Source organism: Vulpes vulpes, chromosome 15 (genome assembly GCF_048418805.1).
Source record: "Vulpes vulpes isolate BD-2025 chromosome 15, VulVul3, whole genome shotgun sequence".
Taxonomy (NCBI): domain Eukaryota; kingdom Metazoa; phylum Chordata; class Mammalia; order Carnivora; family Canidae; genus Vulpes; species Vulpes vulpes.
In genome coordinates this window covers 117,559,433-117,581,146 of record NC_132794.1, presented here as the reverse complement: position 1 = coordinate 117,581,146, position 21,714 = coordinate 117,559,433, and the positions used below count along the sequence as shown (strand labels likewise).

Below are 21,714 nucleotides of genomic sequence, written 5' to 3'. Positions count from 1 at the left end.
CGTGGGTTTTCGGGGCCTCCGTCTCTGTGCGTGTGTTGGCCAAGGGCTGAGTGGTGCCGGTGCGGGCGTCGGAAGGGGAGCACCCCGGGGCCGGCCGGCCACGCAGACGCGCACCCCGCAGCCGGGAGCGTGGGCGCCTGTGCGCATGTTCCCCGCAGGAAGGCCGGCGATGCTCAGACACGGGCGTGGCCCAGAAGCCCGTCTGTGCGGCGGCGGCTCCTCTGGGCGGCCACGGGAGACCATGGCGCCGCGCACGCCAGCCCGCCTTGCGTCTTCCGCGGGAGCTGACCCGCCGGGTGAGGGGCTTCTGGGGGGGCCCCGGGGGAGCAAGCGGAGCCCACAGGGCCGGGCACGGTTCACCGGGTCCCCCATCGTGGACGCGCGTCCCCGGGACATCCAGAGGACGTGCCACGTCCCGCCCGCCACGTCTCGTTAGCATCACGCCGCCAGCATGGCGCGACCCCCGACGTCCAGCCCAGCAAGGCTTTCTGGCTCCGTCGTGACAGGGAAGGGGCGGGTGAGCGCGGCCCGGGGCCACGGCCACGGAAACGCCGCCGTCCACCCGGGGTGAGCGCAGACCGGTCCTCGTCCTCCCGGGGACACGGAGGGGCCGCCCCTGTGGAACCAGAGCTCTGGGTGGCCTGTGCCCCGAAGGCCTCTGGCTCTGCCTGTGCCTGGAGCTGCCGCTGGGCTCCGTGTGCCGGGTCCCCACCGCCCGCCACGAGCCCCGGGCCGGAGTGAGGTCATGGGGAGCAGCATCCCTGCGCCCTCGGTGTGGATGGTGGCACTTGTCACCGCCGTCCCAGTCCTGGGGCCGGTTTGTGTTTTATTTAGGATCCAGGCTGCTTTGTTGGGAGGGGCTGCGGTTCCGGGAGCTTCTCTGCCTTTTCCACCATAACAGCTGTCCCCGTGGGCCCGGGGACGGCACGGGGCCTCTGCTGCACGTGACTGCGCCATGACCATGCCGAGCGCTGGCAGCGGGGTGCAAGAGCCGCCGAGTGGGGCTGCAGATGCCCCCCCACTGTAGGGCAGGCGTGGCCAGGCGTGGGTGCAGGCCCTGGATCCACAGGCCTAAGGCCGGGCGTCCCCGTCCCCCAGGTGTGCCAGGGAAGGGCTGGGACTTCCCAGCAGGGAGGCTGGTGACAGCCTCTGTCCCTGTGCCTGGGCCTCACCGGGGTGTGCCCCGTGCCCGGGCCATGCACCACTGTGGCCCCATCAGGCATCACTAGACCCCGGGGCGCGGGGTGACCTGCTTGTCACTGCAGCCCTGCTGCCCGAGGCGGTGGTTCCTCCCGCCCGGTTGGGTCCAGGCTCAGGCTGTTGCGGCCTGTGGTCGTCGCCGTGGACGCCCCGGCGCGGGGTCCTCCTGCAGAGAACGGGCAGCGCTGAGCTGCTCATGGCGCCCGCCCCCGCCAGCTCATCCCCTAGCGCCTCGCAAACAGGGGTGTCCCTTGGGTCCTCCCAGAGAAGACGGTCACCTGAGGGGCCCGAGGTTCTTTGACCTCGTTCCAGCTGCCAGCTTGAGACTGAGCCCCCCGGGCGTTTGTCCCCCGCTGCTCTGGAATCTTGGCCGGGCCATGTCCTCCACGGCCCCGGGAGCCACCCTGCCGCACGGTGGACCCCTCCCTGGCCAGGGAATGAGCTCCCGGTCACGGTCACGTGGGGCCGTGTGCCCCGCCTCTCCCCCCGCCTCCCCCCGTCCCCCTGCAGCAGGTGGAGCCTTTGTGACCTCAGCAGGTCGTGCAGGGCCGGGGCCCCCTGGTGACCGGTACCGATCGGAGGCCGGAGGGCGGGTACAGGCCGACGTCGGGGAGCCTCTGTGGCACCTGCAGCAGCCCCGAGCGCGCACTGCTCTCCTCTCGTGGGCAGGGCCCTCCTGCAGGTGGGAAGGGGCGAGCACGTGGCAGGGCTCCTGTGCCCACGTGTGTCCCCTCGGAGGCCGTCCCAGGTTCCGGGGTCCAGCTCCCTGCCCCCCACAGCCTCGGCCGTGGAGCGTGGAGGGGAGGGAGCCAAGCCACGTGCGGTCTCCGGCCACATTTTGTCCTGCAGACATGGCCCCCGGGTCAGCGTCCGCCCTGAGCAGGGGCTGGGCTTCTGCGCGGGCGTCCCCTGGTCCCTGGCTAAGGGTCACCCCACCCAGGAGGTGCGAACCCCAGGCCCTGTTTGCCTGGGCAGTGTCTCCAGCAGCCCAAAGGCAGGTCTCCAAAGAAAACCAGAGGTGCAGGCGACGGGGTGCAGGAGGCTCAGGCCCCCACCTGAGGGATGCAACGGGGCCCAGAGCATCCACTTCGCTCATTGGTATGTTTTTCTGACTAACAGGAGAATGACTACCTTCAGGACTGCCTTGATGCGATCCAGCAAGACTTTGTGATTTTTAACAGAGAAAAGTGAGTGTGTGTTGAGGGGTGGGCAGCAGGGCCCGGCGGGGTGGGGGGGCTCTCTGGGCCATGCTCGTCCTGACCCCCGCAGCCATGAGGCATCAGGGGCCCGGGAAGCGGATGCCCACCCCCCGGGGCGTCGGAGCAGCAGCCCTGCGGGCAGGGGGTGGGCGGCCCCGGTACAGCCTGTGGGGGGCTCTGTGGGGAGGCACTGGGCGGCTGCCCGGATGGGGTGATGGCGGGTGGCCCTGCAGAGTCCCATGGGCGGCCACCCTCACGCCCCCGAGGACCTTCACTGAGTGCCGGGGACCGTGGGCTCGGCTGGTTGGTGGGAAGGCCCCACGTGGCTAAGACACCTGCTGCGGGGGAGCAGGCCCAGCGTGGGGGGCCCAGGAGGGGAGAGCAGGTGAGGCAGAGGGCTTCCTGGAGGAGGCAGCTCTGAGCCCGGCCTGCGGGCAGTGGGCAGTGGTTTAAGGCCCGGGCTTCCACGCTGGAGGCCAGCGGCGTGGGCGGGACAGACTCGTCAAGGACTTGCGCTTGAGCGAGGCGTCCTCAGCAGCCCCCGCTCTGGCCCGAGTGGTCACCTCGGTCACTCTGCTCCCTGCGGTGCCTGGAGGGGCACGAGGGCCAGCCCTGCCCCCGGACACGTGGGGGTCACCAGCACGCCCTGCGGCTGCTGCTGCGGCTGCAGGAGGCCCCGTTGTCTCCCCGCGCAGGCTGAAGAGGAGCCAGGACCCGGCCAGCGAGCCCCTGCCCGCCCCCGAGGCCGCAGACGCTGCCGACGACGCGCTGCCCGTGTGCGGCTCCATCTGCCCCTCCCGCCTCACCGAGACTTAACTCCGGTCGCGCTGGGGACTCAGTCCGCCCGGAGGACGTAGGACGGGCGGGGGCGGCGGGCAGAGGCCAGCGTGGACGTGCCCAGCCAGGCAGCCCGGCTCCTCCCGGCGCAGGCCCGGCGGGTGGCCCCGCCGCTTCCTGGCCGTCCTCGCGGGGACGGGCCCACTGCGAGCTGCCCGCTGGCCCTCGGGGCGGACGGCCACCGGGGACGGTCGGTGCGGCCGAGGACGGTGGGCCAGGGGCTGGGGGCGCCTCCCCCGGCTGCTCGGTTCCTGCGGTTGTGGCCGGAGGCCTGTGGCTCCCGGTGGCCCTGACGCGCTGCCGGTGGCTGGACGTCGCACGCTGGCTGCCCACGGCCCACTCGGGCTTGTACGTTGGGGGGAAATGGAGTGTTTTTATAGATCCACACTGTTCCGGCGACTTCCGTGTTTCTGTAGATTTCTCACCTCTGAGCATCACGACATAAGAGCTGCTCGGTGTCCCGTGTCGTGTGTGCCGTGTGCCCGCAGCGGCTGTGTAGATGCTGCCGGGGGTGTACGGCGTCTGTCCCGCGGCTGCAGTGGGGGCGCCCTGGGGGGTGGAGCCTGCCGGACCCGGACCCGGACCCGAGGCGCAGGCCGTGTGAGGACGAGCAGCCCCCCACCCCACTGGCTGCGGGCGGGCCAGGAGGACCCCAGCCCCACGAGGTCACGCGGGGAGGCAGGGCCCAGAGCCGGGCAGCGGCGGGACGCCCCGTGAGGGGTTCCAACCCACCAAGGACGTTCTAGGTGGGGCCCCCGTGATGTCAGAGACGGGAACAGGGGAGGAGGTGTTGGGTTTGTAAAACGTGTATGTCCCGGGCGCCTCGGTGGCTCAATCGGTTCACCGTCCGCCTCGATCTCAGTTGGGGTCCTGCTCTCACGGTTCTGAGTTCAAGCCATAAACCCCAGGGGATGGCCGCCTGTTTCCTGCGTTGGTGGCAGGGGGGGTGGGTGTGGCCTGGCTCGTGACCTCCTGTCTCCCCGGGGCCTGACACTGTCCCTGGCGGGGCCCCAGAACCCTGGGTGCGAGGCCACGATGACCAAAGGAATCTGGGCCAGAGGGACACGGGGCCCACCGGGCTGGACCTTCTCCAGGGGCCGCCCTGCACCCAGGCAGCTTCTCCAGGGGCCCAGATTCCAGGCTGCGGCTGTTTCAGTCCCCGCAGAGGACCCGCCACTCGGGGCGGACGTCTGTGCAGTGCTGGAGCCCCGGGCAGTGCAAGGTGCGGGGCCGTCCCCGGGCCGTCCACTCGCCTTCAGTGACCATCAACGCCCTGCTCTTGGGGACACACGCCCTTCTGGGCACCTCCCACCGCTGGGGGCGCACCTGGCACCACTTCCATGAAGCAGGTGGGGCGCGGCCAGCCCGGCAGTTCCTTCTGGGTCAAAATCCCGGGCTGCTCCACCTTGAGGGCGCAGGGCCAGGGCTCGCGTCTGTGGGTGGGGCCCCTGCAGCCCCAGCCTCGCCTCTGACCCTCCGGCCGGGGTCACCCCAGCAGCCCCGTGGCTGTGTCTGGCCGGCTGGCCTGGGGCCCCTGCGTCTGCCCTGCCCAGAGCCGGACCCGGGCCATCGCTGGGGGGCCAGCCGCGCAGCCAGCCCCGGTGTTCCCGAGGTCACTGAGCCCCCCAAAGTGTCCCCCGCGCATCAACCCCTGGTGAGAAGGCGGTGCAGGGGCGGAGAAGTCAGGGGCCACACGCCAGCGGCTTCTAACGCAGACGCCTTTAATTGACCCGCCTCGGGCCGCCGCGCTGTGGGTGGCATGCAGGTTCCTGGCTACAGGTGTCCTCGATGCACAAACTGCTGCTCTAGTCAACTACGGGGCGCGGCCTAGTAGAGGCGGCATCTCCGCTAAAGGATCTAAGGCTCCCCCGGATGCGGGCTACTCGGGAGCGGGAGTCTGGTCCTCGGCAATCGGACAAACGAGGCCGCCTTTCGCTAAGTTCCGAGGGTCCCTGACGTCACAGCGGCTCTGGGGCAGGGGCCAGCTCCCGGGGGCTCCCCATGCTGGGCGGACGGGGGCGGCGACCACCGCGGGGAGGGGCGGCCGGGCCTGCTGCACACCCGGTCCTCTGGGCCCTGGCCGGGCGGCCGCCCTGCCGACCTGCAGCCCCGGGCTGTCTTGAGAGCCGCCGGTGACCCGCCACCGCGTCCAGCCTCCTCAGCCTGGCAGGGACACCCCTCTCGCTGCACGGGCTCCTCCTACAGGACCGGGGACCCCAAAAGGGGGGGCTCAGGGGGGGAGGGAGGCCAAGCACCTTTCAGGTAAGTGTGACAGAGGGAGAGCTCCGTGAGGAGCGGGGTCCCCCGCAGCCGCTGCCCCGAGCCCCGCGGGGCCCCTAAGACAGAGACGTGATGTTGGAGCGTCCGCCGGGGGGGGCCATGATCTTCTGGGCCGTGCGCCGGGCAATGTGGTCGTCGGCCTGGGACCCTGTGAGGAGGACGCGGACGTGCTGGCTACACCCGCAGAGCCCCCCGCCCCCCCCCAACCCGTGACGGCCTGGCGCAGGGACGAGGCTGCCCCAGAAGAGTGGCAGGGGCCAGGCTGCTCCCGCCCGTGGGTCCTGGCCCGTGACCGGAGAAGGCTGCCCCCCTCGTAAGAGGACCCTGGCTTTCAAGGGGACCGGCTCCGGGCCTGGGTGTCCCGGGGGTGAGCGGGGACTCTGTCACTGCGACGCAGAGGCCGGGCCAGGGCAGACGCTGGGGCGGGACGGGGTCTCCCCACTGGCCCACACCCTGGGCCCCACCCTGAGTCCCCACACCGGGGGCCCTGGTACCTGTGAGCCCAGGGGAGCCCCCACCAGCCCCACTCACCAGACAGGCTGAACCCCGACCGGTGCAGGTTGCGCACGGGGGGCACCGAGACCTTCCCCGGGCAGGACGCGCGGGCCTGGGCACTGCCGCCCGGCTTGGCAGGCAGCATCACCTCGTGGACGGGCCCGTCGTAGAGGCCGCGGGGCACACCGTGGATCTCCGCCAGCTGCGGGCCGAGGGCTGGGCGTGAGGGGGGCCGGGCTCCCCCAGGAGCACCTGCACGTGCCGACACCCCCCACCTACACGTGTGTGCTCACAGGTGCGCAGCAGGCGGGGCCGACCCGGCGAGAAGCCTCGCGGGCACGACCAGGCCCAAGAACTGCAGCCTCCGCCGCCTGCCTCAGGCTCACCCGGTTGCGCGCCTTTATCCTCTTGTAGACGAAGTCGGGGAACGTCTTCCGGGGGATGAAGCGGCCGGTCCCCGGGGTGACGAACATGTTCCCGTCCTCCAGCACGACCCTGCCCTGGCTTATGACCACCGTGGGCGCTCCTCGGCACTCGAGGCCTTCAAAGATGTTGTATTCCACGTTCTGGGGAGACAGGGCGCAGGGCCTGGCACCGTGGCACCGAGCCCGTCGCCCCTCAGCCCACGGCAGGCCGCCCGGCGTGCTCGGACACCCGTCCTAGGACCTCCGGCCAGAACTGGTCACCTCGGCGGGGCCGGAATTCAGAAGGAAGTGGCCACAGCCCGCAGTGCGGGTCCCTGAGCCCTGGTGCCCTGGACCGAGGGCACTCGGATGAGCCTCTACCAGGGCGGAGTGTCCCGCGAGGGGGGTCAGGTGTGTGGCAGGTGTGCGGCAGGTGTGCGGCGCATGTCCCGAGGGCTCTCGCGCGCTGACCCTGACCCTGACTTAGGGACCAGGCGTCTCTTACCAGATTGTGAGTCTTGGCGGAGATGATTTTCGTGGCCTTGGGGTTCCAAATAACCAGGTCAGCATCGGAACCCACAGCCACGCGCCCCTTCCTCGGGTACACGTTGAAGATTTTGGCTGCGTTTGTACTGGTCACAGCCACAAACTCGTTCTCGTCCATCTTCCCTGAGGCCTGGGAAGCAAGACAGCCAAGCTGACGGGGGGCGGGTATCGCTCGTCCTCACGACCCCCGGGGGCCGGGCTCCAGGCTTCTGTGTGGACAGCGGCCACGTCCCCCTCGCAGCAAGAACCGCGCGCCCACGAGGGCGCCACCGCCTGGGAACCCAGGGGCCCTCTCAGGCGTGCTTGTGGGCGAGTCGGTCAGCGCGGACGTTTTGACGGTGCTGGTGTCCCCTGAAGGACGGGACGGTCCCCCTGGGGGACCCGGGGCCAGGGCTGGAGTTTGGGGGTACGGGCAGCCTGGGAAATCTCTGGCGTTTCGGGGAGCCTAGGGGACACAGGGGCCCCACCTCCCGGGTGCCTCCTGCAGGTGACGGGAATCGGGGGAGGGCCGGGGCCTCCTCCAGGGGCACCAGGACCCAACGTCTGGGGAGCCCTGGGTGGCAGGGCTGGGGGAGCCACGCCCGGGGCCACACGCGCTGCCCTCTGTCCCACGTGTCTGCTGGTCAAGCGGCCGCCCCTGCCGGCTCCCCACGCTGCTCACCACACATTTCTCCCAGACCACAGACATGCGCTCCTCGATGCCGTTCGTGCCCTCGGGGATGAGCGTGAAGTTGTCCTTGCCCACGGCCTTCTGGGCAGTGGTGAAGGTGCAGTGGGCACTGCCGGTCACCTGCAGGTCCCCGCTGAGAGAAGCCAGGGTCAGACGAGCGCACGGTGGCCTGACTCTCCGGAGCCAGCAGAGGCCGATTGGCTTTGTCCCCCCCCCCGCAGGCCAGCACAGCCCCCGGGTGGGGGAGTCCAGGAGGGCAGCGCGGCCACCTCGGTGTGGGGCACGGGGAGGGGCCGGTGCAGCAGGGGCTTTGCCCAGGAGGCCCTGGGCCTGGGTTTGCACAGAGGCCGGGGCTGCCGGCGGGGAGGCTCACAGGCCAGGGCGGGGGTGCCGGGGGCACCGGGGACGGCTCCTACCTGGACAGCAGGGAGGTGAGGTGGTCGGCAGTGCTGGGGTCCGGGCTGACCGGGGGGGACGTGACGAAGGCCGCGGCCTTTGCCCAGTTCTTGCTCCAGTAGTGGGAGCCGTTGCTGCCCAGGCTGGCGGTGATGGGCTCCCCGAACACCACCACCCCTGCAGGGAGACGCGTGAGAGGCTCCCCCGAGCCGCCTGCCTGCCCCCCAGAACCCGGAGGTGGGGACCCCCAGCCACCACGCACGTTCCCGACCCTGGACAGCCTGTCTCCAGCTTCCGGGGCGCCTGGACCTCCCCAGGTGGGGGGCCCTCTGCAGACCCCGGTCCCTCCCATGGCTGCCGGAGGTCAGGCCTGCTGGGGACGCAGCCAGGCCGTGGCGGCAGGGCGACGGGATCAGCTCGGCCTGCCTCTGCCCTCTGAGGCCCGTCCCCTGGACCCCAGGGTCTCCTGTGCACCCTCTGCTCCCCAGCCTGGGCTGCTCTATGGGCAGAGGCCCCCCAGCCCACAGGGCGTGCACCCCAGCTCCGCAGGCACAGAGGCGCGCGGCGAGCAGTGATGTGGGGCTCCCGCTGGGGGCCAAGTTCCATGGCACAGAGTCCGGGGCCCCCTCACACGCACAGAGACGGCACAGGTGCACGTACGTGACACACACGGGGACCGGCCGCCACGTCTGAACAAACAGGGCTGACAGGCCTCTTGCTTCAAGGCACCTGGGGAGCAGCTGCTACCCCGACGAGACAGGAGACTGGGCCCCCAGAGAGGGACCGGCGCCTGCACCTCCCAGAGGCCACGCCCCTGGGGCCCTCGCCTGTGACCCCCACCACCAAGAGGCCAGGTGGGCCACTGCCTCTGTCGAGCCTGCCCTGCGCTGAGCCTCAGTTTACCCAGCCCAGCTCCTGAGAGCGTGACCCCTGACCCCCAGAGAAAACTACCCCCCCAGCAAGCGTCTGGGGACCCGGGCCTGGCACTCACCCTTGCGCTTGGCTTGGGCGACCACGTCGGCCGCACCCTTGCTCATCACTTTGGTGATGTACAGGGGGCAGTTGGCCTGCTTGGCGACAGTGACGGCGCGGTACACGGCCTCGGCCTCCACCTGGGGACAGGGGCGCTCAGGCCGGGCCAGGGCCCCGGGGCCTCCTGACCGCCCCCCAGGGATTCTGGGCCCAGAGGGGCCGCCGTGCGTGACGGAGGACCCAGCCCGGGGCTCGGCCCGGGTGCTGGGTGGACCCAGAGCCCGTCCCTCTAGGCAAGGTCTGGGGGCCACCGTGGTCGTGGGGACCGAGCCCAGTGGGGGTAGGGCCCGTTGCTTCGCGCCTCCCATAGGACGAGTCACAGCCCCGCCCCGCGCGGGTCAGGCTCTGCCCAGGGCAGCGGCCGCCTCCTACCTCCTCGGGGCGGCTGAGCACGTGGCCCTCAGGCCCGGTGACGCCGAGCTCCAGCAGCCGCTTCTGCTCCTGCATAACCCGGGGCCACACGCTCAGGCGGGCGCGGGCGGGGTGCAGCACCTCCGTCTGGGTGTGATGCAAGCAGACCTCGCCCCGGGATGAGCCCTGACCCCCCGCCTCCCGGGAGCCCTGACCCCTCGCCTCCCGTGAACCCTGACCCCCCACGAGTCCTGACCCCCGAGAAGCGCCCTGACCCCCCACCACTCCCGTGAGCTCCGACCCGCCCCACCCCTCCCGTGAGACCTGACTCCCAATCTCTCATGTAAGTCGGGCCCCCAAGATGAGCCCTGACCCTCCTACCTCCCGGGAGCCTGACTTCCTCACTTCCTGGAGCCCTGACCCCCGAGAAGCGCCCTGACTCCCCAACTCCCGGAAACCCTGACCCCCCATCCCTCCCATGAGTCCTGACCCTTGGGATCAGCCCTGAGCCCCATCTCCCGGAGCCCTGACCCCCCCACATATCCCATGAGCCTTGACCCCCAATCTCTCATGTAAGTCCTGCCCCCCAAGACGAGCCCTGACCCCCCACCTCCTGTGAGCCCTGACCCCCCCATCTCCTGGAGCTCTGACCCCCAATCTCTCACATGAGTCCTGACTCCTGATCTCTCACGTGAGTCATGCCCCCCGAGATATGCCTTGACCCCCCACATTTCATGGGAGCCCTGCTCCCCTAAACTAAGCCTGGGCTGCCAGGCCCCCCAGAATCACCAACCACAGAGAACTCAGGGTGCAGGAGCATAGTGGGTCTGGTCAGGGGGACCCCAGCTCCCTGAATCACAGGTGAGGTACGGGGCTGGACACAGCACCCTGCCGGCCGCAGTGTGTTCTGCTGGGGGGTGGGGGTGCGTCCGGGGAGTGCTGGGGGCCCTGCCCCCTCCCCCAGGTTTTGCCCCGGATGACCCTGAGCCATGACCCTGAGCCACCTCGTGCATAAACGAAGACGTGGATGCCAAGCTTCCCGGTGAAGAACAGGGGAGAAGCAGAATGCTTCTGGGCCCCAAAGACCCGGTAACGAGACCCCCAACACTGGGGGGTGTCTTCCTGGCGTGCCCTGTGCACCGCCTGCGCACTGAGCGGGACCCACTGCGTCCTCCTAACCACGATGCCCTCGTGGCGGGGTGGGGCTGCTGCTGTGTGAGGAGCCCCCAGCCCCCAAGGTACCCCGCAGCGCCTGCACCTGGGGGTGTCCACCCCACAGGCCAGGGCCCGAGGGCAGGTGTGGGACCAGCAGCTGCGCTCAGAAGGAACAGCCTCCGGGGGCCCCATCCACAGGGCAGGAGGACCGGGAACCCCCATCTCAGTCCCCCCAAAAGCAACGCTTTGGTTCTGGGGGGAACTTCTGATAAGAAGCGTGATGATCACGGAAAAATCTGTGTTAGAGCCAAACGCCCCCCGGGCTCCCCCGCTCGTGCTTGCTCGACCACTGACTCCGGACGCCGCTCGCCAGCCCGTGTGCACTATTCCCTCCCTCGGGCGCTCACACCTGCGTGTCTGCACACCAGCCCCGCCCGCCCCGCAGGCAGCCGGCCCGGCACCTCCTCCACGATGTCCCCATTCTCTGCGTGCACTTGGGCCAGGGCTCCCAGGTCCCGGATGATGCTGAAGATCTCGTACATCTGGGAAGACAGCGCACCAGGCGCGTGGGGCCGCGTCCCCCGGGCCGGCAGCCTGAAGCCCCCGGGCCCCTCCTCTCACACCTGCGCTCACCTGGCCGTCCGTGCACTGGCACCTGTCCTTGTACGCCATGAACACCAGGAAGGAGTTCACACCTGCAGGAGAGGCGAGAGGGGCCCGGGCGCTCGGCCTGCCGTCGGTCAGACACCCGGGAGCCTCCGCTGCTCCCCGAGCTCCTGGCCCACGGGTGTCTGGTCCTAGTCACTAGCTCGTGTCCGCTCTGCACCGCTATGAACCGCTCAGGACTTTGGCTGCTAGAGTAAGCCCTGGGTATAGGCCGGCTTGTTCCAGCACAGGCCGCCCCGAAACCCGGGTTTGAGAGCGTTCTGCTCCTAAAGAGACCTTCAGACGCCAGGACCCGGGTGGCCCTCGTCCTTGGCCCGTGGCGGGTGACGGGACTGGGACACGGCTAGGGACGGTTATGGGGCGTGTCCCTCACACAGAGGCCCGCCACCTCCTCGCCTGGGTCCTCTGGAAGTAGGACAGACCTTCCGCTTGTCCAACCTCTCCGCTCCCAGCCACCCCGACCCCCGGGGGAGCCCGGCGCGGCCAGGGGCCTGGGGGAAGCGGGACCAGGGAAGCCCGGAGTCCCCGGCCCTCCCGCGCCCCGGCACCCTGCCAGCGTCGGGAGACGCCCTCACCTTTGTCCTTGACCAGGGCCTCCAGCTCCTCCCGGATGCTCTCATGCCAGCGGGGCACATCCACGTGCAGGGAGTAGTCACAGCAGGCCCCGCTGTCCGCGCGCTCCCGCCACTGCTCGTAGGCCGCCAGCAGGCTCACGCCCGCGTCGGGGAACACGTGGTCCACTGTGGGGGGCGGCGCGGTCAGCCGAGTGCCCCCCGGCCCCCGGGAACCACCCTGGCCTCCAGGGCTCCTGTTCCCAAGCGACCAGGAGGGGCCCCTGCGAGGCGGTGCCGGGCCGCTCCCGTGAACCTGCCCACCGGCTCTGTCCCCGTCCTCGCCCCCGGCCACCGGCCTTCGTCGCACAGCCAGGGCGAGGCAGGACTCGAGCCACCCCGCGCCGGACACGGGCAGCCCAGGGAGCACAGGGGGCGCGTAGGGCGCTAAGCTCCCGCATGGGGGTCTGTGTGAGGGAGGCGCACCTGGAGGGCCCGTGGGGAGCAGCGGGGGTGGCGGGAGCTGCTTTCCAGGGCTGGCCCCCTGCTGGCGCCTCACTTCAACAGCCCCCCGCCCGGGGAACCAGGAGGGCATGGCCACTGCACCCTCAAGTCCCTCACCCGGCCTCAGATCCAAGGTCCAAACACAGCTCACGGCCTCTCCCGGTGCAGGGAGAGAGCTCCGAGGCGGGGTGGCCAACGCGGGCCACACACACCCAGGGGTCACCGGCCAACGCTGGGCCTTCCCCCAGCGCGCCCCTCACGGGGGCCCCGTGCTTCCCGCAGCTCCGATCTCACGCCCAGGACCCCGTGGAGAGGGTGCCACCCACCCGGCCGGCTTGTCTGACGCCCCGGCTCTGGCACGAGCAGGTGACGGCCACGGAGGTGTCCCGCTGGCCTTGGCCACCAGGGATGAGCATGAGCAGCGGCCAACAATGGCCATTCTCCTTCGTCAAACTAAGAAATGGACCATTGTTGGCTTTTTTTTTTTTTTTTTTTTTGCCTTGTGGTTGAGTGAGCCAAACCGACGTACGATTCTGGCCACGGCGAAATGTCACTTGTGCAGAAGCCCAGAGTCCCCAGCACGGCCCTTCCGGTGGCAGCAGGGACAGGATGCACCGTGCACCAGGCACAGCCCAGCAACTCGTGTGCACAAACTCACCCTCACAACCTTCTGAGGAGGTCAGCAAAATGGGACCTCTAACAGTTAGCGGAGTTACCTGGAGCCAAACAGCTAGAACGGGGCGGCGCCAAGGCTCGGCCAGGTGCGTCAGGCCAGGGCTGGACCACAGCAGAGATGCCCGTGCGGCACCGCGGAGCTGGCGGCTTCAAGGCCGCGAGACCAGGGCTGGGTCAGGTCCGGGCTCTGAGCCTACCAGTTGCTCCCCACGGGCAAGCCAGTGCGCCTGGCACACTGCAGGGGGACGGGGGGCTGCCTGCCGAGCCGCACGGTGAAGGTTCCTGCGGGAACCAGGGGCAACCTGATGCGGCCACCGTAACTGCCTCTGTTGTTCTTTTCCTACAACACACAGCCCCCTTCTGGCCCCGGGCAGGAACTTTGTGCAAACCAAGCGCCAGAGGCGTGAGGCTCAGGAGCAAATGTGCCTGTTTCGGACAACGCGGCCCTCGCTTGTGCAAAAGGCAGTTTTGAAAACCTGGTCCTTGGCCAGCTGCCAGCTTCCCAGGACACAATCAGGTCCCGGGCACACACCCACGTGCTCCCGCGGAAGCCCCAGGAGCGTTCGGAGCTGGCCGCGGCAGGAGGACTCGCAGTGCGAACGGCGGTAACCAGGGAATATGCAAGGATATTAATAGGTAATAAAGGTAATAAAGGGAAATAGGCCCCCAAAACCCCCAGAACGCGTCCTATCGTCAGGCTCTTCCCGCAACACACGCACCCGGCCAACGGGGCAAGGCAGGAGGCGGACGCTCGGCACGCGGGAGACACTCACGGATCATGGTGGTCCCTCCCGCCAGCGCGGCCTTGGTCCCTTGGCAGAAGTCATCTGCTGGGGTCATGCCCAGGACGGGCATCTGCAGCCTCGTGTGCACGTCCACCCCGCCCGGCAGGACCAACAGGCCGTGGGCATCCACCATCTTGATGCCCCCAGGGACAATGAGGTTCTCTCCGATTTGTCTGAAAGCAACACAAGACTTCACTGTTTGCAGAGCCTGGAACAGAGTGCGGGCTCGGGCCCCTTGAGGGGAAGGGTGGTGGGGCCAAGACCTCCCCAGCCCGGCCCCCGGGGACAGTCAGAGAGCACGACACCCCGGCCAGGGGCTCACGGCGGTCGCGCGAAGGTCCCACCTGGGCCCGCGTGCCTGCCCCGGTGACGTCCACCTGGGCTTCCGGCTGCCGCACCGACTAGGTGCCCCTTCCAGACTAGGGGCTGGAGCCGCCTGACAGCAGCAGACGAGCTAACAGGTGCGGCCAGTAAGTGTTTATTGAGCGCCCACTGTGAGCCCCCAGTCGTCCTGAAGCTGTGATAACAAATACATGTCCTGCTTCCCGAGACCCTGCCCCTAGCTGGCGAGCTCCGTTGTCATAAAGGCCTGGGCTAGAGCTGGGTTTTGGAAAAAGGAAAAAAAAAAAATTGAGGTGGATTTTACCCAAAAGTAAACCTGTGCATATGGGGTGACCAATGTGCACACAGGTGACCTGCGCAGATATCTGAGGCAGAAACTCACTTTATCAGACCATCTTCCACGTACAGATCGGCGTAGAAGGACTGGTCATCATTGACGATCTTCCCACCTTTGATCAAAAGGCGGTCGCTCTATCGGAAACAAATGAAAAACAGAGAAGTTTTCTCCAAACTGAGTTTGTCAACATCATTCCTGTAGCTTCTGACCCGGGAATCATGCTGGAAACCCTCAGGCGCGACGTGTGTGTGTAGACGTGACCCAGGAGCCCGCGCTGTCTGCTGACCCCCACCCTGGCGGCAGAGCGGCACGTGGGCAGCTCCCACGGACCCGAGCAGGTCCCACACCCGCCGGGCAGGCCGTGCGACCCCGCCAGGTCCACAGTGACCCACGGGGGCCAACGTGAGAGCGAAGCAATGACGTGCATTCCATGTCAACAGTCAGCGCCTAAGTCCCAGAGCTCGGGCTGAGCTCAGAGGGGACACAATCACGTCATCCCACACTGACCGGGAGGGTCCCCCCCTCCGCCCACACAGGCGGCTCCCGGAGGGGAGCTGGAGTCGGCTCACGGTAGATCGTACGGCCAAACGGGGGGGTTAGAGCAGCGCCCCAGCTGGCAGGGCCCCTACCCCTGGGGGCAGTGCGCACCAGCGCAGGGAGGCAGACAAGGCCGGGAAGTCACACAAAGCCATGGCAGACCGAGACAAATCACGAGCACAAAGACGGTGACGTCACAGGGTGATGGGCGAGGAGGCAGGGCTGCCTCGGGACAGAGACGGGCCCACTGGAGGGGCTGGCTGGGGATGCAGCAGCCTGGGGCCTTGGTCCAGGCCCAGGAGCAGCCCATGCAAAGGGCCTGGGGCAGGAGCTTGAGTTGATACTGGACACGAGAGGAAACTGGGGCGGAACCTTCTGAAGGGAGGGTGAGGGGCCAAGAGCCTGGGGCAGGTGGGACGTGGTGGGATTGGGGTGCCCGTGGGCCCCTCGGGGGGGGGCCTGAAGCAGGGGCTTGAGCACGGCCTGTTCATCACATTGGTCGGTGTGAGAAGTAGAAAGTGGTGTTCAAGGATGGAAATGGGGCGGAGGCCGGGGCCTGGTGAGCCTGCGCAGGTGAGATGGGGACCTCGGGCCGGAATCCGGGGGCCGAGCAGAGACGGGGGCCAGAGAGGCTGGGAGCTGGGCAGGCAGGGGCTGCTGATGGACGGGCTGTGGGGTGAAGGGCCAGGAAGGCATCGGGGTGACCACAGGCCGTGCTGCTGCCGGGAGGGAGTCCACGTGGCTGGACCAAGCGCCAGCGAGCAAGGCCAGCCGTTGGTGGGTCACCCCACGGCATCGAGGGCGGGTGATCTGCGCTTGGCAGCCGTAAACCCACTTCTAGGAACCCCACCTAATGGCGGGGAGGGGCGGCAGCGCACCTGGAACACGGCACGGTCATGGGGGTTGCTGGTCTGACCCGGGGGAGAATCAGGGGGAGAAGAATGGAAACCGAGCAGGGATGTGGAATGCAGGACGCCCCAGATGGAACCTGGCTCGGCAGCCCTACCTCCCGGCCCCGTGTTCGGGCCTCAGACGCTCTGACCCGCCCGGCCAGGAAAGACAGGTGGGCCTCCCGGGGACGGCTGGCCCCCTGCCCGGGGCTCCCAAGTGTCCACCCGGGCCCAGGCCAGGGCTGCAGCCTGGGGCCGACGCTCCTCACACTCCATCAGCCTGATGCTGGGAGATTAGCAGGAGCCCCACGAGGCGACACGCAGCCGCTGCACGGGAGCCTTCCTGCGATGTCCATGTGCCCACTCACTAGTGAGACCATCACCCGCCGTCCACACCAGCTGACACACTGCCACAGGCCACAGGCAGCTGCCCAGTGGACCGACTCGATCTCAAATAAGCCCAAGGGAACCCCAGCCAGAATGGGGAAGACTGGGCAGAACAGACCTGTGGTCCCCGTGCCCCCCACCGCCCCCTAGTTAGGAAGAGACCTGTGGTCCATGTGCCCTCTACTCTTGGACGTTCCTCCCCTTTTCAGGCCCCTCAACTCAGACTTTGGAAACCTTCCTGGGTTTGGAGCCCAGAGAGAAGTGCAGGGGGGATGAAGTGCTATGCCCACCACGATGAGGGTGGAAGTTTCCTAAACAAGACGCCTTGGTCCGTCCCACCGACCCCAACCCTGCACGCGTGGCTGGGAGACTTCCCACATCCGGCTGGACCCTGAGACAGCCCTGCACGGAAAGGACAGGGCCTCCTTGCCCCCCGCCCCCCCAGCATCTCAGGAAGTGAAGCCACCAGCCCACCGCCCTCTCCTGAGGTCAACTCCCCAGTCCGGTCTCAGCCCGAGACCCAACAGGTGCCCCTTGCCCCCGAGCAGCCGGCGCCTGGGCCTCCCTTCCCTCCGGGCCTCCCTCTCGGCCTCCTCCCGGCCTCCCCGGGCCCAGGCCCCCTGGAAGGGGCCGCTTTGTTTCCCGGGCAGAGCAGGGTGGACTGTGACCTCCGCAGGCCCCCGCTTGTGGTTGTCGTTGGGGGGTCTCTGCTCCTGAAGCCGGGGCTGCGGGGCGCCCTCGCGGTCACCGAGAGCGCTGCCCCCTGGGGGCTCCGGCCGGCTGGGGGGTGCGGGCCTCGGGCCCAGGCTGAGCTGGGGGGGCCGAGCCGCTTTGTCTCGGACAAAGAGCTCGCAGCGCGGCGGCGGGTCCCAGCCAGGCGGCCGCGCGCGGGGACAGCATCGGGGGCGCCAGGCCCCTCCGCGGAGCCAACAAAGGCGCGGCCGCCGCCGACCCGCGGGCCCCGGACCGGGTCCCCCCCCCACCCCCGGCGCCCGTGCACCGCGCGGAGAGGCGCCTGCGCGCCCTGGGGAGGTCCCGGGGCCGGCCCGGCCGGGCGGGGTGCGGGGGGCGCTGGCGGGAGGGCGCGGGGGGGGCGCGGGGGGGCGCGGGGGGGGGCGCGGGGCTCACCGTGATCCGGGGGAGGCTCTTCTTGCCCTGGAACGACATCCTGCGCCTCCTGCGGCCGCGGCCTGGCTCCGCGGGCGGCCTGGGGGTCCCGGGCGGGGGCGCGCAGAGCCCCGAGGCGTACGCGGGGGCGCGGGGCGTCCGAGTGCGAGCTCGCCGGGCCCCGGCTCCCGCCCCCCGCCCCGCCCCGCCCCGCCCCTTCGCCTCCGAGCCCCGCCCCGGCCGCCCGCGGACCCCGCGGCTCCCCGGATCCCCGCGCCCCGGGCCCCGCCGCACCCGCCGACGCGCGCTGCGCCGGGTGGGGAGGGGCCGCGGCCGGTCCCGGGAACCAGGGCGGGAGCCCCGCGCAGTCCTGCCGGCCCGGCCTCGCCCCTGCCCCGCGGCCGCCGCCGCCTCCCGGGGGACCCGGAGCACCCAGCGCCCGGCACCGACCCAGGGGCGCGGGCCCGACTCCCCCATCTGCGTCCGAGGCCCGGGCCGCACCGAGCCGGGGCGGTGTTTGCGCTCCCGGAGCTGGCGCCGGACTCGCCTCCCGGAGGCTGCTCCCCCCCCACCCCCCAGGCCCGGACGCTGGGACACGGGGACGCGCTGGGGGGACCCAGACCCAGGAGCGGGCGGAGGACGAGGCGGGCCGGGACCCGGAGCGCGGGCTGGGGCCCGGGGACCCTCGGGGCGGCTTAGCCCCGGCCCCTCGGGGAGGGGAGAGGAGAGCGGGGCCTGGGGAGGGTCAGCGCGGCCCCCGCCCCTCCCGCCCCTCCCGCCCCCCCCCCCCCCGCCCGCGAGGGCCTGGCGCTGTCCGCGCAGGGGGTGCTGAACGCGCCGGGCCTGCGCCTTCGCCCGCCCAAGTGCAGGGTGTCCAGCTCCCGCCCTAGGGAGGGGGCAGGGGCAGGGGCAGGGGCAGGGGGCAGGGGCAGGGGCAGGGGCAGGGGCACGCACCGAAGAGATCACTGCACGTCGGAGCTCCGGGCACAGTCCCGGCCCGCAGGGGATCCCACGCCCCGCGAGGAGCCTCTGACTCCCAAATGGTTTGCAAGTGGGGAGGGTCGGTGGGGGGTGCACCCAGGAGAGCGGCTCCTGACCGCCCTTAAGGCGGCGTTCAAGGCTCTGGGGTGAGACTGGCAGAGGGACTCAGCCCGCCCACAGCCACGGCCACGCCACGGGAGGAGTCTGACCGGCTGTCAAACCGCATAGAGATTGACTTTTAAGGAAACGACAAACGACATCACAGCCCCTGAGTTCTGTCCTCTCAGCCGCCATTTCGAAATAGAAGTTTGGACAAGGGGAGGACAAAGGGAAGTTTGTCCTGGAGGACACGCGCGGGGGCCGCAGGGGCATCGCTGCGGAGCTGCACCAGCAACTCGCCGCCCGCCGGCCCACCCTGGTTTCCGCTCCCCCCCAAGGCGATCCATAAAACGGCCTCTACTTACCTGTGCGAAGTCGAAGGCAAGTGAAATGTGGTGCCAAGTGTCCTCCTCATTCATTCCCAGAAATTCTTTTACTTTTCTGAACTTCGGTGTTCTCTTCTGCTTCTCACTTGGTAAAGAGCTACAGGAGGAAGCGGCCTGGTGGCTGACCTCAGCCAGGTGGGGCCAGGCGGCTCCAGAGCCCATCTTCCAGGCGATTTTGCATGAGGCGGGAGGGGGCTGCGGGTAAGACCCCCGGCTCCCCTCCCCAGCACTCGGGAGCACCAGGTTCCCTTCCTGGTGGAACACGGCATCAGAGAACAGAGGCGGAACACAGAAGTGGCCCACGTAGCCACTATGTCCAGACCTGAGTGCCTTGGGAAGAGCGGAACTTGGATATCTTAAGATTTAAAACATTTTTTTTTTATTAAAACTGTACAACAATTTACAAATGAGTAAAAATTCTCTGATATATATCATAGGAATCACAATACAAAAATATGTGCAAAATTTTGTAGTTGACCACGATACAAACCTATTTTAGGCCTGTGAATACTGTTTAGCACGGAACAGAGTATCACATGTTTAGAGTGGGGTTAGTGAGGAGCTGCTTCAGAGGACACAGATGCTGGCTGGCGTGTTGCCGCGGTAAAACAAGTCCTAGTTCATTTTTGCATAAATTTACAATAAAGCTTTTTAAAATACAGTAAACAAATATATGATTTGATACACATATTTACAACTTGATTTTCCTGAGCCTAAATGTAAATCCATTACTGTGTTAAAACACACAATCCATCTTAAGGTTTCAGTGATGGGGTGATGGTAAGTGTGGACTGACGTCACAATGCCTCCAAACCCACTCCCGGCACCCTCCGGTTCCTGATATCCAGCGCGGTGTTGACAAGCCGTGTAAGGCACGCGGGGTGTCCCGAAGGCTACGGGTTCTGCAAGAGCAGAGCACTTTGAGGAAGAGCCACCGCCCTCCAGCAGCTGGGACTCCAGACCGTGGAAACGTGGAAATGAGGTGCACACACTCGCACATCCGTGTCAACCAGGGAGCTGCGATTTACATGGATTTCTAGTGTAGACAAAACGAAAACATCGGTGGTTCTGGGGATTGTGTACACAGTGTGATCGTGTTGATAATCGTTACGCTGCACACATGTCCACATCTTGGTTTACACAATAAACATTTCTGGCAACTTCTGGTCCCTCCTCTTGTCCCACGAGAGAGTGGCATTGACACACAGACTTCCTCTGTTTGAGGAGTTTTTGCAGTAACAGAGCCCAGATACTTTCAGGAAATTCAATGCAGCCCGCTGGCTTAGCATAAAAGGCGTGCTCCAGGGCTTAAAAAAAGCTTGTGATTTTAACACACTTGAATTCTTCAGATGCCCAGTGGACGAGCAGGAAATCAGTGGCAAACGCTCAGATTTGCTTTCTTGCTTTCTTTCCTTTTTGGCAAAAGCCCAGTCCTGAAATGCTGGATTTTATAATCGGATGAAAAGAAGGTGCCTACGACACACGAATAGAAAGAGTGACCTCCAAAGAGAGGAACGGGCATTGCAGCTACACGTGGGCTTCTTTCAGGAACATGGCAAGGGCACAAATGCAGCTTGGAACACGGAATATTAGTTAAATCGTTCGCTGAGCCATTTTCACTATGTACTTTCACACTTAACAGCTTCACACAAGCACCGGTCCAGATCTACGTGCTTCTCTGCCCCGCACAGAACACCCTTTTCAGACTACAGAGCTGTGATAAGAATGTCTGGCAAGTGTGCGGATGGCCTGGGGAGAGCTCCAGGCACATGTATGTACAACGTGCAAAATCATGATGATGCAAATGCACACAGGGGACGTGGATTTGGGTTTCAAGTGCACATCGTCAGCTCCTGAACGGCCAGCCCGTTCGGCTGCTACTGCCGGGTCCCCACAGGAGACAACCCCACAGCGCCTCCCCACACGGAGTTTCTGGACACCTACATCACACGCTCCACCCAGCTCCAGAGCCCCGCGGGGGCTTTGAGGCTCTATCAAGGCCACTGTTGGCCAGTCAGCTCCGAACACAACGTGTGCCGGGAGGATGGAGTCATTGGAATGAGACAGGACTATGCACAGAGGGTGAAACAAGATCGCAGATCTGATCTGCAAACCCCAGCAGCAGCCTCAGCTAGAGAAGCAGTGGGCCTGCCCGTATCTTGCCCAAGTGGGTGAGTCACTGCGGCTCTCGTGACCACAGGAAGGACGGTCCTTCCCGGGCGAGGGTCGGTTAAGGGAGCAATCCCCCCCTGCCCAGCAGAAATCCCGCCCCCGCTACAGAGAAGCAGACCCGTCTGACCCCGTAGGCCTTCTCCCGATTTCAGCCTGGGCCATCGAGCCTGTCTGGCGTCGGTCGTCCGCACCACAGTTGTACACGTCTTCGGACGCAGACATGAAATGAACCTGACCCCCGCAGACCAGGCGGCCCTCCCTCCAGACCCTCAGAAACGCAGTTTGCTTTCCCTTCATACTGTGCCATTCGTTGGTCACGTTCTCCCCTGGCTGCAGGTGTCCCCACCCAGCACGTCAACTTCCAGGTGTCTCAAAAGAGCTAAGATCTTGTCTCCTGGTTGAGCATGCACGAGTGCATACACGGGGACTCGCACATGCACGCGCACGCGCACACACACACACACACCTTGCACCACCAGGGTGCAGGGTCGATGGAAGCGCCACTTCCCGCCCGGGAGTCGGGCCGTGTCCGAGAGCTGGAGGACGTCCCTGGGCTGTGGGCCAGAGCACCCGGCAGCGAGGGACCTCAGGCTTAAAACGGGCTTCATCCATGCCGTGTCCTTTCTGAAAAAGAGCAAAGACAAAAGCTTTATTCTAGCGGGAGCCCTCCGAGGCCCTCGCGGGGCAAGGCTTGCAGTGGGGGGTCTGGAGAGGCGCCCCGGGCGAGGGC

The 21,714-nt window shown here is 67.3% G+C and overlaps 3 protein-coding genes across 53 annotated transcripts in view; 1 reads left to right on the top strand and 2 right to left on the bottom strand.

Annotated features, from left to right (window-relative positions):
- STK32C (serine/threonine kinase 32C) overlaps positions 1 to 3,686 on the top strand; it is a 67,596-nt gene extending 63,910 nt beyond the window's left edge. Inside the window, exons 11-12 of the mRNA XM_026010654.2 lie at positions 2,320 to 2,387; positions 3,095 to 3,686. Coding sequence (XP_025866439.2) covers positions 2,320 to 2,387; positions 3,095 to 3,215 — 189 coding nt within the window. The 3' untranslated portion in view covers positions 3,216 to 3,686. The remainder of the gene's footprint in view (positions 1 to 2,319; positions 2,388 to 3,094) is intronic.
- A 1,251-nt stretch (positions 3,687 to 4,937) lies between these two features.
- Positions 4,938 to 17,527, bottom strand: DPYSL4 (dihydropyrimidinase like 4). Of its 2 annotated transcripts, XM_072740491.1 has the most exons (15): positions 17,368 to 17,435; positions 14,471 to 14,559; positions 14,091 to 14,346; positions 13,735 to 13,919; positions 11,807 to 11,971; positions 11,199 to 11,260; positions 11,027 to 11,107; positions 9,432 to 9,500; positions 9,019 to 9,139; positions 8,048 to 8,204; positions 7,623 to 7,764; positions 6,921 to 7,091; positions 6,398 to 6,577; positions 6,048 to 6,213; positions 4,938 to 5,664 (listed from the first exon to the last, which is right to left on the bottom strand). In XM_072740491.1, exons 4-15 carry the CDS (start codon positions 13,877 to 13,879, stop codon positions 5,573 to 5,575), a joined length of 1,551 nt encoding a protein of 516 aa, XP_072596592.1. In that variant the 5' UTR covers positions 13,880 to 13,919; positions 14,091 to 14,346; positions 14,471 to 14,559; positions 17,368 to 17,435; the 3' UTR covers positions 4,938 to 5,572. The 2 variants fall into 2 exon arrangements, with proteins under 2 accessions (XP_072596592.1, XP_072596591.1); XM_072740490.1 differs by lacking the exon at positions 14,091 to 14,346 and having other exon boundaries at positions 17,368 to 17,527.
- A 1,641-nt stretch (positions 17,528 to 19,168) lies between these two features.
- Positions 19,169 to 21,714, bottom strand: part of JAKMIP3 (Janus kinase and microtubule interacting protein 3) — a 97,046-nt gene continuing 94,500 nt past the window's right edge. For all 50 annotated transcript variants that reach the window (XM_072740455.1, XM_072740485.1, XM_072740476.1 and 47 more), the window contains one exon: positions 19,169 to 21,608. The gene's annotated coding sequence lies outside the window, so the exon portion shown is untranslated. The remainder of the gene's footprint in view (positions 21,609 to 21,714) is intronic.

Bases quoted from the DNA above. Each gene is read 5' to 3' on its own strand.
- DPYSL4 (XM_072740490.1), bottom strand. From the start codon at position 17,406: ATGTCGTTCCAGGGCAAGAAGAGCCTCCCCCGGATCACG. The intron at 14,560-17,367 runs GTGAGCCCCGCG...TGTTTCCGATAG, and splicing joins AGAGCCTCCCCCGGATCACG to AGCGACCGCCTTTTGATCAA. The intron at 5,665-6,047 runs GTGAGTGGGGCT...TCCTCCTCACAG, and splicing joins GTCGGGGTTCAGCCTGTCTG to GGTCCCAGGCCGACGACCAC.